Source organism: Pyxicephalus adspersus, chromosome Z (assembly GCF_032062135.1).
Source record: "Pyxicephalus adspersus chromosome Z, UCB_Pads_2.0, whole genome shotgun sequence".
NCBI classification, from domain to species: domain Eukaryota; kingdom Metazoa; phylum Chordata; class Amphibia; order Anura; family Pyxicephalidae; genus Pyxicephalus; species Pyxicephalus adspersus.
In genome coordinates, this window is record NC_092871.1 from 66,934,435 (window position 1) to 66,952,947 (window position 18,513).

The 18,513-nt window shown below is 39.0% G+C and overlaps 1 protein-coding gene across 1 annotated transcript in view; it reads right to left on the reverse strand.

Moving 5' to 3' along the window:
* LOC140344424 (dual specificity testis-specific protein kinase 1-like) overlaps positions 1–18,513 on the reverse strand; it is a 121,003-nt gene that overhangs the window by 91,531 nt on the left and 10,959 nt on the right. The window contains exon 2 of the mRNA XM_072431544.1: positions 14,139–14,338. Coding sequence (XP_072287645.1) covers positions 14,139–14,338 — 200 coding nt within the window. The remainder of the gene's footprint in view (positions 1–14,138; positions 14,339–18,513) is intronic.

Here is an 18,513-nt window from a genome sequence, read left to right on the forward strand (position 1 = left end):
AGGGTGACATTTTTTTTGTGAAGTTTGAATGCAAAAGTGTGAGGATATAACGAGAAACCCTGTAATATGCTATTGTTTTTCCACGTTGACTGAAGAAAGGCAACATACAAGCCATTTAACCAGAGAACTACTGGCTAGGAAGTTGACACTATTGTATTGGCCAGTTTAAACAAAAGACAAAAATTTTAAACAATAAGGTTTTATTTATTGTTTTTATGAAGTGGCTATAAAGTAGTAGCATGGCATGCATAAAAATCTGGAACAGGAACTTTACCAGTTTAAAAATATGAACCACAATCTTTGGTAGTTTTAAAACAAAAACAAAGCTTAACTACATGAACAAAAACAAAAGCTGGAAAACCTAAAACAGTTTATATATTAAACTTGGAATATAGCTGTAGAGTAAAATAGCTGTTAAACGCAATACAAAACTAACTCAATGTAGTGTTGTTCTAAGAAACAGAATTGCTTCTGCAAGATCCTCTTTCATAGAAGTATGTATTTTAATGTTTTTCACAGATCATGGCCTATGATGCATTTATTAATCCTGACTTCATGCGTGAGTTCATTGAGGCATACAGGTCCCATCCCTGTCTGTGGAAGGTAAAGTGTGCGGATTATTCCAATCGTCACATGAAACTTTCCAAATCAGTGCTATACGATCGTTCAAGATATCGTGCAGGATCGTTGGTCATTCGTTTACCAACGATAATATTTGGAAGTGTGTACGTAGCTTTAGTCTGGTCATCGCTCACCAAAATTCGGCTCACTGGATCAACATAAATAGCAGCTAACAAGATTTGATTATCAAGTAAGAGATTCACTCTTTTCTTCATTGAAAATACAATGCTATACAGCTATTAACCCTCCAATTTTGTTCAGGTAATATATTTAGCTCTTACATTTCAAGAAGAATTTACTAGGTGTTAAATCTTCAGATTGAAACTTGGTGACAGTAAAGGGGTTAGAAAGTAGATTTTCCAGTGTTTTTACTTGATTCCACTGGCTTTCAGTTAATAAAACATTTTCATTGTCCAGTTCTTCAAGAAAGTGTTTTAGTTAAATCAAATGCAGTGTGTTGTTTGATCCAAAATGGCATCTGTTTTAGGGGCCCTGGCTGCAACACTTACTTGCCCCAATTTGCCAATTAGAGTGGCTGCATGAAAATGTTTCAATCTATCTCTTATTGCAAGTTGCAGAGTATGAACAGCACAACGCATATGTTGAATAGTAGTACCCTTAGAAGCTTTTTCAACAATGTTATCCAAAATGTCACTATTCTCTTTGATTTTACTTTCTCCAATACTTGCAGAATTGTCTTTCTTCAATATCTGTTTGTCACTTTCTTCATCTCTATTTCTTCTCAATTGTGCTCAACATATTAGAAGCATTATCATTATCACAATACAAAGGATCTGTTCCTTTTTTATTTCAAAATCTTCTAGAACAGGGGTCGGCAAACTCCGGCCTTTAGGCCAGATAAGGACTAGCTGGTAGTTTGTTCCAGCCTAACGCCCGCCCCCTGGCCGACCTGGCCTAGTGCCGGCAAGCAACCCGCCGCTCCAGAGCCGCAGGTTGCCGGCGGATCGGCCAGGGGGTGTTAGGAACTACTGGAGCTGGAGCCGCTGGAGCTCCAGAGCTGCGGAAGCTCCGGTGCTGCCCCCTTGAAGTTGCTCCCCTATTTACCGCAACCGGCAGTAACTTCCGCCGCCGTGGGGGCATTCCCTGGTGGTGGGCGAAACCATTAGGGCCGGGCCGGCCTAGTGTACTCCCGCCCACCCCATAAATGGCCTAGTGGCAAAAAACTTTGCTGACCCCTGTTCTAAAACATCCACCACTAAATTCTGAAGATAGTCACTGGTGTGATGTGCCTGGGTGTCCTTTACTCCAAAGGTTTTCATTATTTTTTTATTACTTTCATCAACAAATCTAACATTAATAGCAAAATAATTGATTCTGTGACGTGTGCATGCATTCAATTTTATGAAGACAAAATGTCCCTTCAGACCTTTTCGCAGTTCTTCCTTTTTACATTTGGCCTCTTCAATTATAAGTTTACTTATACTTTCTATTTACAGAGAAACAAACACCAAGTTTTTTACTTTTCTCCATTTAGGCCTAAAAAGGCTGGCTGTAAAAGAAGGATAGTGGTACACTATTCTTTACTACCATTTCAATACTGTGTTTTTTTAATTTTTCTGGTATCATTGTTATGGTAACTTTGTCAGATATAAAGAATGTTCTTAGTTGTGTTTGGTCTCCAGGAGATTTCTGAACATTTTTTTATCCCAGAAGTAGATGTAATATTTTCATTGATATCGTTCTCATTCACAACTTCTACACTTTAGGATGAAAACGCTACAAGTGTCATTTCAAATTTGATGTTCTTATAGGTGCATTTTTGTTAGACCCACTGAAACTGCTTATTTTTGCATCACATTGTTTTTCACCATCATCTTCAAGAATACATTGGCACACGTAATGTTTCCCATCACTTGATAATGTAAAGTGCTCATAAACAGCAGACTTTATCGTGTTTTTTGACACGATAGACTTTTTGCTACTTTTTGCTAACCCAAATTGCTGAATGGGTTGCCGCTTTCACAAAAATATAAATATAAAATATGTTATACTATGTACCATATTCTTTGATTTAAATAAAAACATACACATAGTCCTGCACTTTTGCAAACATACATACAACATGGCACTATGCACACAAAAAAAGCTATGGCCCTGCACTAAAATTAGACATAATTTGTCCTACACAGAAAAACATGCACAAACGTATATACTAAACACACAACACAGAGCCCTACATTTTATTCAGAAACATACACACAATATGCACTATACACAAACATTCATACATTTCTGTACCATACACACAAACATACACATAGCCCTGCAGTTTTATCCAGAAACATGCACACAGCCTTCCATCATAGTACACACAAGCAGCCATGCAGTTTTAAAATAGACATGAAGACTTACAGTTGAATCCAAAAAGCTGTTCCTCCAAGTTCTTCTAAGCTTTTTTAGCAGACAGAGGAAGTTTAGCAGACGCTGCTGTCTTTATCTTTGTTTGATGATCTTCTGCTGAAGACAGGGCAGTGGGAGGCTCCGGGGCTAGGGGGCCACTTAACTAACTTCCTAGTATTAAGTGGTGTGCAAAATGATGTTAAAGTTCAGCCCTGGATGGGAGCATATATGGAGAGTGCAGACAGGACACCTGAACACACATCAGGCCATAGCACTCACCTACACCTATATCATTACCCTTGTGTACACTCAAATGAACTTGTTGAACACATTATATCTGAAATAAAAACATTTTTTGTAATGTACATAATCCAGATTACAATAATGTGAACGTCAGGTTGTATATTAGCTCAGCTGAACTTCACACTAGTAGAAATACAACTATGCACTGGGCTTTATTCTTACATCAGAGAGGTACCTAATTATGACTATTGTGAAATAGGACATTTGAACTAGCTGTATTTTTTTATTATAATTTAAATTTATCAGGATTCAGAGTTGGCACAATTTTACCGACTCTGACTCCGACTCCAGGTACCCAAAATTGTCTCCGACTCCGATTCCACAGCCCTGTTTTATACAGTCTTTTTTTAGATATCAATACTCTTGTTTCACTCCTAACTCCCCTGAAGAAGCAGACGCAGTCTGCAAAACGCGTCGAGTGAAAGTGGGAGTGGGGCTTTGATGTGCCCGATAAAATAGAAAGATATTAATTTGGCCCTCTTAAGCCAAATTGTTAATATCTAGTGGAGCTATGGTATAAGCTGAGGGATGATATACAATATACTTCATAGTGTATAACGCTTTGTACAAAATGTTTTTATTTAATGTTTTTATAATCATGTTGAAATAAATTTACTAAGTTTTAAACTAAATAATCCCTTTTTGTTTTGCCTTTTTTGCTTTCTATGACACCTCATAAATCCCCCTTATGAAAAGTATTTCTGTAGTGTTTTTCAGTTTTAGAATCTCAAGTATTTACTTGTATATGGGATGTGGTGTCTTAACCAAACTTTACATTTTTAAGAATCATGTTTTTTGTATAGTGTGGGGACTGACACATATGCAGGCTTTGCTTCCTGCCTATTGGCAATGCACTTTGGTTGAATGCTGCATTTCTATTAAATTGAATCTATTAGATTGCATGAAAACTTAATGCTTCCCAAATTAAAAAAAAAAAAAATTCAACCCTCCAGGTATTGTAAGGGATTCTAGAAATCAGGACCATTATTTGTGTGTCCTAGAATTGTTAAACCCCCCCCTAGCGGTAATCCTGTGTGTGACTCAGGGTGGATTTTCCATGCAAAAACCAGTAATTCCGAGTCACACTCGGGGTCGCTTAAAACATAAAAAACCACTTACTTTATTCCGTTGTTGCCCTGCTGGTCCTCAGACACATCTTATTCCTCTGATCTTTAGCAGGCGAATGCAGGGACGTTCTCCGGGGTTTCCCGTTGACGTCGGTGCATGCGCCGGTGCGGGTGGGAGAAGCGTCGGGAAATTCAAATATTTTGTATTAGATTCAATACAAAGCAGCTGTATTGAGTCCAATACAAAAAAAACTTTATATATATATATATATATATATAATTATGTTATATATATATATATTATACAAGCTACTGTACAGTTATATTACATGTTTAACTATTTATTTTTACCAAATATATCTATTTTTTTATTTAAATTTTATTATTAAATGTATTAAATATTGGACATATTTCGGTGAGTTATACCTAAGAATTATAGGCTTACAATGTAAAATAAATGTCCATGCAAAAATATGTAACGCTTTTTGCATGGAAATACGGACAGAATTAGAACGCTAGGTGGGTTTAATTAAATTGGTCTCTATGGATAACAAAGTGGGAGACTGCGTCCATATGCCTCCAGCAAGGAAACCAGCACAAAAGCAGGCATACTCATCCCTGACTAATGTAACAGGAAAGACGTGTAGATTGAAAAAGAGAAGATAAGCATGGAGATCATGGAGCCAACACAGGTTTGCAACACCTTCACTTTTAATAAAAAAGCACACCACACACACTAGACTAAGGATGTAATTGTTAAATGAATGCCGCTTCTGCTAGTGGAAAGGCAAAAAGCTTGGATATAGAAGGGTAAAGGCCTGTACTTTGTTCAGATGGGTTTTCTAATTTAGAATAAAAAAAAAAAATACATTCTACAGTAAGTTTCTGCAATGCATGCACATTTCCACCAATTGTACCCATTTAAATTGAAAGCAAGTATTAAGAAAATGCTTGTTGATTACCCAGAAATGCACCCCAAGCCTGAACACAGCATTTTTGAGAACTGAATAGAGTCAGCCCATCTGGTTTAAATACACTTTTAAAAAAGCTTCACTCTGTAAAAGAACAACAGAATACCCATAAGGTAAACACTGTGTTGCAGCTCCATGTGGACTGTTGCAACGCCCAACTGTTTCTAGTGCTCCCTCCTAATCCAAATCCCACTTTGCAGGGGATTACATGAGCTGTATATATAGACAGAATATGGTACTATGTAAACTACATTTTGGTTGGACTTACAAAACATACCAGTGGGTCATTGTATATCTTCCAAAACCTTACTCTGTACAGACTATATACAGCCCACGTATAAGGCCACTATTACTTTCACAAGGTAATATCTGTGTTTGAGAAAGCATTGGTGGCTGCTAATATGTTAGCACAAAGCATGTTCAGGTTTAATTACTTGTCTACGTATGAAAATCAAGGGTCAATTAAGCAGGTTTCAGCATGTTGATGTTTTGGGAGTGAAGAGTAACACTTTTAGCTGATGAATCCTTCCCAAGGCCATCATCTGTCAACATTTTTACAACATACAACAGTGCACAACAAACATAAATGTAGCGTGAAGCCACAAATCCTTTATTAAGGTCGCAGACAGAAGAATAAAAGCTTCAGAGTGTTTCAGGCCTGAAACAAAACCAAGACAAAGATGTACAGTACTCACTGCTGTGTTCCACCTGAAAATGTACAATGCCTGACTGCCTCTGGCTTCATTAGGATGAGTAACTAGCCCAAAGCAAGTTCGCAACCAGAACTTGTGATGCGTGTCTCCCACAAAGCCTTGTAAAGCTAAACACCAGGCAGACCAATAAAAATACATTGGAAAACGCCAGCATACACAAAATACAATTCCAATTTTGTCTAGATTTCTGAAGATAGTACAGTGGCCTTGGCTCCTGATATTGTAGCAACTGGCTCCAATTTTTGGGTCCCCAACAATGCAAGCCAATTTGAAAGGTGATGAACGCAACACAACCAAAGAAAAACAGATTTTTAGGGGTCACTTATCAGTTAGGAGGAAGGAAATCTGCCAGGCCATGTTTCAAGTGTATGTATGGGATTTTGTAAGAGTATGTAAGTGATGGATTGTATCCCCTCCCAGCTATTTTTGCTGTCTGTGTCAAATTGGCGAGATTTTCCTTCACTTCCTGTTCCAGGGACTAAACAGGAAGTCTGAAAAAAAAAAAAAACAGAAATTGAGGTGTATTCCCCTTTTGATAGTTGTTCCCAAAACAGATGTCCCCATTAGAAGATTTTAGCTTTCTTTCATCCTCAGTGACAATGATTACCAGATAGAGGGGCGACTCATCCTAAGCGATGACCGACTTTTTCCCTTACTCCAAAACTTTAAAATTGGTTTTGTTTAAAGATGATCTCTTTTAGGTAGTATTTCATCACCTCCCCAAAATTCATCCATTATTTTTTGCAAATGTTTATGGATAAGCATCATTCCAGTTGAGTTCTAAAATTGTAATTCGTCCATGGGCCGAACAATTTGAAAATTCTTCTATGGGTCAAAGACTCTGCTACTTTTGAGATAAAGCATCAAGAGGTCACACGACCAATACCATGCAATTCTGAAACTCCACTAAAGAGAAGTGGCTAAAGTATAATTCATGAGATGAGTTAGCTCCATTATAAAATGGGACTTATTACTTTAACAGAGAATTAGGAGAACCTCAGGGAGGAAAAGATTCCGTCATGTAGGAGGAAAAGGTTAATAAACACCGAGATGTCATCTTCTCATACAGACCCAGTGGCCCATTGTACAGCCATATCTACAAAAAGTTAATATTGCTACTACTGCCCCACCCCCCCAGGCAAAGAATACAATACCTGACTGATCCTTTATCACCAGAAAACAATTAATATTTAAACAGCAATTCCTTGGACTGATTACCTCTTCATTGAACAAAGCCCCTTAGTGCCAGGAACAGAGACTAAAGCTATGTACACACTTCAAATGGTTCTCATTCGATAATCAGCGCAGGGCTGATATCAGACGAGTATCTGAAGTGTGTACAGCGCGCATCGTTCATCGTCTGAACGACCGTCCTGGCGGATCCACGGACGATGAACAATTGTTATGTAAGGGATGGGGGAGAGCACGCAGTGGGGTGCTGCTCCATCGTTCTCCTCCTCACCTCTGCATAGAGCAGAACGGTGCTGTATGTACAGCACTCGTTCATGCATCGTGCAGTGCTTAACTATAATTGGAAGTGTGTACGCGGCTTTAAAGTCCAGAGGAAAGGCCAATTTCCTAGACAACAGATTCAGACAATCTGTCCTCATTAACGTTGCTGTCTTTGAGCTGCTTTTCATCTAGGAAAGATCTGGTGATTTTTTACTGTAAACATTTATAAAAAAAGACAGAAAAGATGGAGTTTTCGGCAAAAATATTAGGATTGTATTTAGTGATATAAATATCACACAATACAGAGAAAAAAAATATCCTGTATGTCACAATAGTTTCTTGTGGTTCATACAAGATTGTGTTCTGAGCCGCTAGGGAACTATACATAGTTCAACTAACATTAGGCGCATATACATCACCATACAATGGTTTTGCAAATAAAAACCTGTTTGTATTAACAGTGATATTAACCATGCACGTAGGGATGTGGGAGGTCCCTGGGCCGCCCTCTTTTAAACAGAGATGGCGCCACAGAAACCTTTAACCAGGCTGAACACAGATGAGCAACTGCATACTTGCAGTACAAACAGGAGGACTAATTCCTGTACATTTCAGGTATTTCCACTTTTAATTCTCATATTTTACAACCTATTAATATAGTTATAAATACTAAACAATCATTTTTCACTTATAGTACTATATCTGATAAGCTTATTCGGCAAGCTCACTTTGCTGACTACCCCTGTCAGTGGGTAAATATCCCCCCTCTTTCTGCAATTGGTTACCTGTTTAAATTTAACCACCATCTAGAAAATCTACCAGAAATAGATCACAACTCATCTACAGGTAGGATAACAGCTTCTATTTTTATCTACACATCTACTGCTCGTTTATATGTAACTACTCAAACTTAGCATACACTTCAATTTTTAGAATCTATACCAACTTATGGGACCTTATTTCCTTATCTTCCTACAACTCTTCAATAGCTCGTTTAATGTTTGGGCTTGTATTATCCTCGCTCCAGGATTAAGCCATACTTGAACCATGTAAGTTTTATATTCACTTCTACTATATGTTTTTTGAAATTCCACTGCTAATTTACTGCATATATGGCCTTATGTACATAAGATTCACTTATAAAGATATGTTTATACACGTATATATATATCATATTTTCTCTTACTACAATTCAAAAGAATTTAGAGAATATATTATGATAAATGTGATTACCGTATTTTCCGGCGTAAAGGACGACTTTTTAACCCCGAAAAATCTGTGCCAAAGTCGGGGGTCGTCTTATACGCCGGGTACTTACCAATCCCCTGAACGGGGAGAAGATCCGAGCTTGGGTTAGCAAGAGTCAGCCGTCCGAGAGCTTCGGGGGAACGCTGTGAGCCATGCGGTATAGATTTATATGCGTGTTAAAGAATATTGTGATTTACAAATAAGCCACTAGGTGGAGCTGTGTGACTACTTTACATAGAAGGGTAGACAAGTCTATTATTTAAAGTAAAAATTTTCTTTGTTACTGTTTTTTTTTTTAATTGCAACAAACTATATTTTAACTGGAAAAGCTGCGGGTCGTCTTATACGCCCAGTCGTCTTATACGCCAGAAAATACGGTATATACTGGCTATAATGAACAATGTACTGCATTGAATTCTTACATTTATGTTTGTAAATTTAGATTACGTGAACCCTTTGCGTGTAAAAAAAGTTATTTGTTGACCTACCGCTAACCCTGAGGATGCCCACAATGGCCAAACCGGGTATCACGGTTAATACAAACGGGTTTATATTTGCAAAGCCATTGTATGGTGATGTATATGCGCTTAATGTTAGTTGAACTATTTAAAGTGCCCCAACGGCCCAGAACACAATCTTGTATGAACCACAAGAAACTGTTGTGACATACAGGATATTTATTCTCTGTATTGTGTGAAATATATGTCACTAAATACAATTCTAATATTTTTGCCGAAAACCCCATCTTTTCTGTCCCCAATTATAAATGTTTACATAATCCAGGGTTAGGCATAATCAATATTCAGACATAGCTAAACATATCCACCACACACCACTATTGTGACATTTTACTGTAAACATATTTACATGCCTAAAATATTTATGCAATTGGGAAGAAATTGTAGGCAAGTGGCAGGCCCTGTATTGTGACCCAACTCTTCTGTAACCACCCAAAAACAGCTGGAAAGTGCAAGGTGGTGCACCTGGTTAAAAGGGACTGGGAAAAACACTGCAAGTGTTTTTTAACGGACAGGAAATAATTTTTTAGTTCAGCTATGGTAACAGCACTTTCCTTTACCTTATGCTTTGATCATCAGCATTCTCCTTTTCCATCTAAAGCCCTGGGTTTTAGACAGGCCTTCAGCATCTTCCCTGCTGGTTATGCAGTAAATGCCAATACTTCAGAGAATAGCGATTGGCTGGGCCAACCAAGAGGTGGAAAACCTTTGGATAACCAAACAACATTGCTTTTTAATGATACCCCTAGAGAAAAACAAACAATAAACCCTTGCAGTGGGTGGGAAGCCCAGGGTTCAGCTTTAAGGTTTACAGCCTAACCCACCCCCAGCCTGTGAATCCATAAAGAAAGCCCCCCGATTAGTCTCCCTTCTGTAAACATGCCAATTGTGTTATGGTGATGGCACTATGTAGAGCACTAGATCCTTGACTGGCTTGTTGCTCCTTCCTCTCCCAATCTGTTGTGCATTACAGGATGTGGTTATCAAGATCATCCCCCCCCCTCAAATTCCAAATCTCCCTCTGACATATATCTAACTGTTAACAACATTGTTATTCGGCCCTCCCCTCAGGCACGTTGTCTTGGTGTCACCTTTGACTCGGCCCTCTCATTTACCTCCCACATTCAGAACATTTCCTGGTCCTGTCACTTTCACCTACGCAACATCTCCAAAATCCGCCCCTACCTGTCCCCTGAGACCACCAAACTCCTTGTACATGCTCTTATCATCTCCCGTCTGGACTACTGTAACATCCTTCTCACTGGTATTCCACTAACCCGACTCTCTCCTCTACAATCTACCATGAATGCTGCAGCCAGACTCATCCATCCTTCCCTCCGCTCCTCTTCCGCTGCATCTCTTTGTAGTTCTCTCCATTGGCTTCCATTTCCTGTGCTTTGCCTTCAAATGGGACACAGTTATTGTCCCACTTACATTTCTGACTTGGTAAAAAAATACTCCCCCTGCCGCTCTCTCCGCTCCTCCAATGACCTACTAATGACTTTCTCACTCATAACCTCATCACACGCACGGATACAAGACTTCTCTAGAGCTGCCCCGACTCTCTGGAATGGTCTTCCTCATCCTATTCGGCTTGCTCCTACTTTCTGCTCATTTAAAAGAGCGCTCAAAACCCATTTTTTCAAACTTGCCTACCCGTCTTCCTCTGTTTTTTGAAACCACCACTACTTCCCACCACTACATATCTCCCATCCTATTGTGTGTGAAATTCCCCCACCTACTAGATTGTAAGCTCTTGGGGGAAGGGTTCTCTCCTCCTGTATATGTCTGTATTAGTCTGTCATTTGCAATCCCTATTTGATGTACAGCGCTGCGTAATATGTTGGCGCTATATAAATCCTGTTTATTAATAATAATATTAATAAGGTTCACATACACGTTGCCCTATCCTAGAATAAATGTAAGGATTTGAACAAAATGCATATATATCACCAATGAATATATAAAATGGTCCATATAGAGAACTGACTTGCCAACCATTCACTTTAAGATCATTACAAGAGACAAGAAGGCACTCTTTGCGCCTGGAGGAAAATAAATTTAATCTCTGGTTAAGGAGGTCTTACTGTTAAGGTCTGTGTCTTCACTGTAAGGTCTGTGAATATGTGGAATAGGCTCCCTCAGGAAGTAGTTTCAGCAACTACTATAAATTGGTTTAAGAAAAAGAAAAAAGTATAACAGAGGCTGTTTATCTAGGGAACATCTGATTGTCCCACATGATAAGGAAGGAATTTTTTCCCGTTAGAGCAAAGTGAACCAGGGTTTTTTTTGCCTTCCTCTGGACCAACTATGTCTATAGGTTTTTTTTTATCTGGGATATGTTTATTTTCCAAGTGATTCAGCTTGATGGACATGTCTTTTTTCATACTAACTATGTAACTATCTGTGTTGAGTTCAACCTAAACTGTTGGCAGACTGGCTGGATCTTTTTCTTTATGTTATTAAGACTCTGTGACCAACTAAAAACAAAACTGCATCTAAACGCATGAAAAAAACAGTATTTTAGTTGTTTGCTGTGTTTTTTTTTCTTTGCACAAGTGAATTTTTTTTACATGCAGTGTCTGTGAACATGCCAGAGCATTTGACTATTTCAAGAGGTCAATTCTTGACCAAAACCTCTTCTTCTCTACATGCACATCATAGCCTGCTATTTATCTGGGAGTGTCAAATAACTAGTGCTGACCCAGCTCCTCTGTTCCCCCACTACATAACTGTCAGGAAAGGAGTGAAGGGGAATACGATGAGTGACAAGTGACAGGTTTGGGTCTGCTTGTACTGCTCACATCATTTCTAAGATGGCAGGAACTGACCCAAGGCTTTTGGATGCCTGCACAAAGGCTACACTATATATATATATATATATATATATATATATATATATATATATATACACACATACACACATATATACATATACACATATATATACATACACACACACATACATATATACAGTTCAGTCCATACATTTTTGGACAGAGAAAACTTTTTTCTAATTTTGATTCTGTACACATTACCACAATTTATTTTAAATGAAACAACTCTGGAGCAGGTGAACTGCAGACTTTCAGCTTTATTTCAGTAGCTTGAACAAAAAGATTGCATAAAAATGGAACTAAAGACTTTTTTTTACAAAATCACTTCATTTCAGGGGCTCAAAAGTATTGGGACAATTGGCTCAAATGCTTTTTCATGGGATGCTGAGGGCAATTCCTTTGTTATGTCATTATCAATTAAGCAGATAAAAGGCCTGGGGCTGATTTGAGGAGGGGGGGGGGGGTTGCTTGTATGTGGAAGTTTTTGCTGTGAACAGACAACATGCGGTCAAAGGAGATCTCCGTGCAGGTGAAACAAGCCATCCTTAAGTTGCAAAAACAGAAAAAACCCATCCGAGAAATTGCTACAATATTAGGAGTGGCAAAATCTACAGTTTGGTACATCATGAGAAAGAAACAAAGCACCTGTGAACTCCACAACGCCAAATAACCTGGACATCCACAGAAGACAACAGTGGTGGATGATCGCAGAATCATTTCCATGGTGAAAAGAAACCCCTTCACAACAGCCAACCAAGTGAACAACACTCTCCAGGAAGTAGGCGTATCGATATCCAAGTCTACCATAAAGAGAAGACTGCATGAAAGTAAATACAGAGGGTGCACTGCAAAATGCAAACCTTTACCAGAATGATGGCAAGAAAAAAATATGGAGAGGGCGTGGAACATCCCATGATCTAAAGCATAGCACATCATCTGTAAAACATGGCGGAGGCAGTGTGATGGCTTGGGCATGCATGGCTGCCAGTGGCACTGGGACACTAGTGTTTATCGATGATGTGACACAGGACAGAAGCAGCCCAATGAATTCTGAGGTGTTCAGAGACATACTGTCCCTGAAATGAAGTAATTGTGTAAACAAGAAAGGCTTTAGTCCCTCACATTTTTATGCAATCTTTTTGTTCAACCCACTGAATTAAAGCTGAAAGTCTGCAGTTCAAACACTCCTGAGTTGTTTCATTTAAAATTAATTGTGGTAATGTACAGAACCAAAATTAGAAAAAAAGTTGTCTCTGTCCAAATATTTATGGACCTAAATGTATAAATAAAAAAAAGATAGTCTTTCTAAAATTTTACCCAAATTAAATGAAAAGATTGACCTGTTCCTTAGTCCCAAGTGAGTGACTTTTGCCTAGGTTGATAGCAAGTCACCAGGTTGAGGAGACTGTAGGGATTAAACTTTGTAAGCCAACATGGATATACATATAAGCACATGGGCAGCACGGTGGCTCAGGGGTTAGCACTCCAGCCTTTGCAGCGCTAGGTCCCAGGTTCGATCCCCAGCCAGGACATATCTGCATGGAGTTTGCAGGTTCTCCCCGTGTCTGCGTGGGTTTCCTCCCACATCCCAAAAACATGCCGTTAGGTTAATTGGCTTCTCCCTAACAATTGACCTTAGACTACATTATTCACATATGACTATGGTAGGGACATTAGATTGTGAGCTCCTTTGAGGGACAGTTAGTGACACAACTATGGACTTTGTACAGCACTGCGTAATATGATGGCACTATATAAATACTGTATAATAATAATAAAGGCTCTTGAGCTGCCACCAGGATTTGCTCAACTATAGAAGACTTTTAGCTAACCCTGGATGATAATTAACCAAAATAAAAACTACTCAGCAGAAGGGGTACTATGATCTACTAAAGAGATAATACATAAACTTACAATCTACAGTAGACTAGAGTTGTTGTAGAGAAACACTGTAAATAGTAGCAATGCTCAAAGGAGGGAAGATAATTTTTAAAAAGCAAAATCAGGTATAGGACATTTTATATAACTTAAATGTCAGTTCTCTTACTTTATATACTTTTGAAAAAAATCCACTTCCTATGGGTTCAGCGCTGACGTTTTCCCAGAATTCCAGTTTCCTAACAGCTGTGCGGAGCTTCTGCCAGCGGTCCACCTGGTAGTAAGCATCTGAGCACTCTCCATAGTATAGCCCAGGGCTTGCCGGCTCAGGTGGGAAGAGTGTAGATTCATACATAGTAGGAACTGTCACTATAAATAAAGTGAAAAGACTATCAGAGAATTAGGAGTAATGTGTTTAATCAAAAAAAAGGAGTAATGAACTAACATGAAAAATGGGAATATACACGATATATAGCCTAAGGTTTGTGAACATAATTGTCACACCGTTACAGGCTTGTTAGATATCCCATTTCCAAATTATGGGAAACATAGAGTTACCCTTTCCCCGCACAAGCACACACACTCTTGTAGCTTTAACAGCTTCTACTTTCCCAAAAAGGCTTTATAACACTTTTGAGTTTTTTTTGTGTGCCATTCAGCCTAAAGACCATTTGTGAGGACTGAAGTACTGATATTGAGTGAGAAGACCTAGTTCACAATTTGGGTTTTAGGTTACTCCAAAAGGGTTGAGGTCATGACTTTTTGCAGGTCACTAACATTCTTCCACACCAAACTCCTAAAAGCTTTCCTTTGTAAATATGGTTTACCCCCAAGGGGCACAATCATGCTGGAAAAGAAAAGAGCCTTCTTCAGATTGTGGCCACAAGACTGCATGTGCTTTTTTTTTTAATAAGGGTACCCTTTGATGGTATCACTTTATTTAGTTATTGATGATATTCATATAGAACAGTGTTTTTGAACCAGAGTTCCTCATGCTAAAGGCTCCTTGAACAATGAGCAATTTGTGCCTTTCAGGTCTGTATAATTTGCACCAATGGTCTTTTTGGCCATTTGTAAGAGTAATATTCTTCCCACTTACCATTACACTATTATACTGTTTGTTGTGGCTTTATTATTTATTGTAGGGGTTCCCTGAAGACCTGAAAGGTTTTTTAAGGGTTTCCCCTTATCAGAAAGGCGCATCTCAGATAAGACTCACCAAAGTCTTACATTAGTTGGAAGACCAAAAAGATCATTGGCATCACAGGTCACATAATACTATTGGATTTAAGAGCCTCATGGGCAATGCAGTGTAACTGTCAATATTTTGTTTAAGAATGTCCACCTTAGGATGTACTACATGAACTACGTTTGCTCTGTTTGCAGTGTTCAACCCACTCTTTCCTTCCTTTGTGCTAGCTGGCTAAAATACTCAGAAAGCCAGATGATAAATACAAATACCAGACTTCTTATGACTCAGTAACACAGCAAGATCAAATTGATGAATAATTTTAATAAAAACATAAAACCACTACATGTTGGCACGCTTACAACTGCTGAACAGGTTTCAGATTTTCTTTTTGAGTATGAATACCAGGTATTTTGTAATTTTTTTGTGATGTAACAAAAACAATTTAAAAGACAGATGAACATATAAAATAAAAAGATTAATACAAATTTTAAAAAGGCTGCCTGTAACAAAACATGAAAATGTTTCATTTATGTAAACCAGTAACTGCAGCCTTCATAACTTAGTGGGCTGGGCAGCTATTTGCTTTGTGTTGAATAATCCGATGTACTAACAAAAAAAAACTACCCAAGAAAAATAACTGCCAGGGGGCGGATACCAGTGGGTGTGTCTAGAAGCCCTAAATTTACCAAACAAATTTGGGACCCCCCAGGCCACTTACATAGCAAGGAGGTGCGACCCCCAAATTTGTACAGACCTGTCACAAAACCAGAATATGCTCATTATACAGTACACTGTCCCCTTCTGTACTTTCAACCCCAATTTCCCAAGATTGGTGCGGTGCAGGTGAACAAATTCATAGGTGCAAGTGGGTGACACTTTTGGATAACACCCCCTAAAATTTCATCATTAGGCCATCGCTAGAACAGGTGGAACTCCGCCCAAAAAAAACAAATCTGTTACACATTCCTGGAGAATTCCAGCACCTGAACCCCAATTTCCCAAGAACGGTGCGGTGCAGGTAAACAAAACTACAGGTGCAAGTGGGGGGCACCTGTGGCTAAGACACCCTAAAATTTCATCAATAGGCCATTGCCAGAACAGGTAGAACTCCGTTCATAAAAAAAAACTACCGTTACACTTTGCTGGAGGCTGCTGGAAGCCTCCAGCAATATGTAACAGGGTAGTTTTTTTATGGGCGGAGTTCTACCTGTTGTGGCGATGACCTATTGATGAAATTTTAGGAGGTGTTAGCTACAGCTGTCCCCCACTTGCAGCTATGATTTTGTTCACCTGCACCGCACTGTTCCTAAGAAAATTGGGGTTCAGGTGCTGGAAGCCTCCAGCAATATGTAACGTTTTTTTTTTTTTTGTTTGTTTTTTTATGAGCGAAGTTCCACCTGTTCTGGGTATGGAGTATTGATGAAATTTTAGGTGGTGTTATCCAAAAGTGTCACCCACCTGCACCTATGAATTTGTTCACCTGCACCGCACCATTCTTGGGAAATTGGGGTTGAAAGTATGGAAGGGGACAGTGTACTGTATTATGAGCATTGACAGACCTGTGACAGGTCTGTAAAAATTTGGGGTTCGCACCTCCTTGCTATGAAAGTGGCCCCGTGGGTCCCTAATTTGTTTGTTTAATTTTGGGCTTCTAGACACACTAACTTTTTAAACAGCAACCCTGATGTTCAATTTTCACTACTTTTTATAATTATGACCCTCATATTTTGTAATTTAATAAAAGGTGTGGAGATGAAATTTACCGCTAGCTATGAGGGTCCCCTATGTACTCCGCCCCCTGGCAGTTATTTTTCACGGGTAGTTTTTTTTGTTAGGACACCTGCAATGAGATTCCCCCAATAATATTTTCCAACACCCATGAGTTTTCAGTATCCTTGTCCCATTTTGTGTCCCAATACATTATATTACATTTAAACCTAAGGTACAGTAGTTTATTTCTCCACCACATTCACAGTACCCCATTCCATTGTACAAGTGGCCTTCTTTCTGGATTCCTCCCATCTCACCCCAGGGCTGAAAACACATTTCCCACAAATGTTCCAGTGACATCTGCAAAGTGTCATTTTCCCCTCACACAACTAGGTAACCCATCATACTGTGTGCAAAGTTATCTTGGGGGCAGCTCCCCTTGGCACAGCTAGATCACACAGCAGACAGTACTAGGTCCCAGCTGATGCCAAGTGCCCAACACTGTGAAAGGAAAGTCACACACTGCTACTGTACAATATGACAGTTTCCCTTGGTTGAAGTTAGCACATTTGTTGTCAGTAAATATTACAGCGTAAATAGTTTAACCCCGACTTGCAAAGAGTGTATGGACAACACACCGGGCCTAACAGTATGTGGATATTTGAAATAAACCTTTACTATACCAATGCAAAGCAACAGCTTCACTTTTATACTTTTACAGGGCCTGCTTACACTTTTTATACTTTGATTTCCCACTATTTACCATAATAGAGAAGAGGACCTGTGAAAGCTGCAAGTTGTTTCAATCATTTTCCTTGAGCCCTAATGTGACAGCACTCAGAGATTCCTTGTATACTCGCCTGAATGAACAAGGACAGGCAAGTATAAATTGTGTTCTGCATTAAGTAAAAATATTGCTTAATCCTTCTTGCTGAAAATACAGGCTCCCTTGCTCATGTTTTATGGCCGTGGCTTACCTGTTGGAGGAAATTTCTCCTCATTCCTCTGTACTCATTATCGTGAAAAGAAATGAGAGTAAGCCTCTATTAGAATAAAACCTCAACAAAAATAATTCTCGCAAGTAGAATGGAGAGGGATTTGAACCTCTGGCCAGAGTTTTATTGCTGTCTGTGCCACCACTGTGGAGATTCCTCCTCAACTCCTACTCTGGTGGCAACCTGTGCAGCAGACTGGTATAAGGAAGTGAAGTGAGTTTTTCCAGGATGGAATACAAGCTGCAATAAAAACCTTAAGATGTTTATTATAAACGAAAGCACCACACCACAAAGGTGGCCATACACTAGCAAATGTTTTGATGGATCAAATTGTAGATTTAATAATAATGTTGAGTCTAACAAAATTCAATTAAAAACCAGGGCACTGTAGATCACTATATTGTTCGAACTTGGATTGGCAATGCCTGTTGTTCAATCAAGGCTGGCTCAGCTGGTATAGGAAAAATAGTGGAACCACTTCCATTGGCTATTGGTTTTTAGGAAGAACTCAATCATGTACTACATTGACATGTCAGATGTGCTGTCAGTAGGTGCAGGACTTATAGTTAGGGAAACGTTCAGTATCAGGGAAATATCAGTTTAACCGGTTGTGTGCCGGTGACCTCTGTATGGCCAAAATAAGTCAG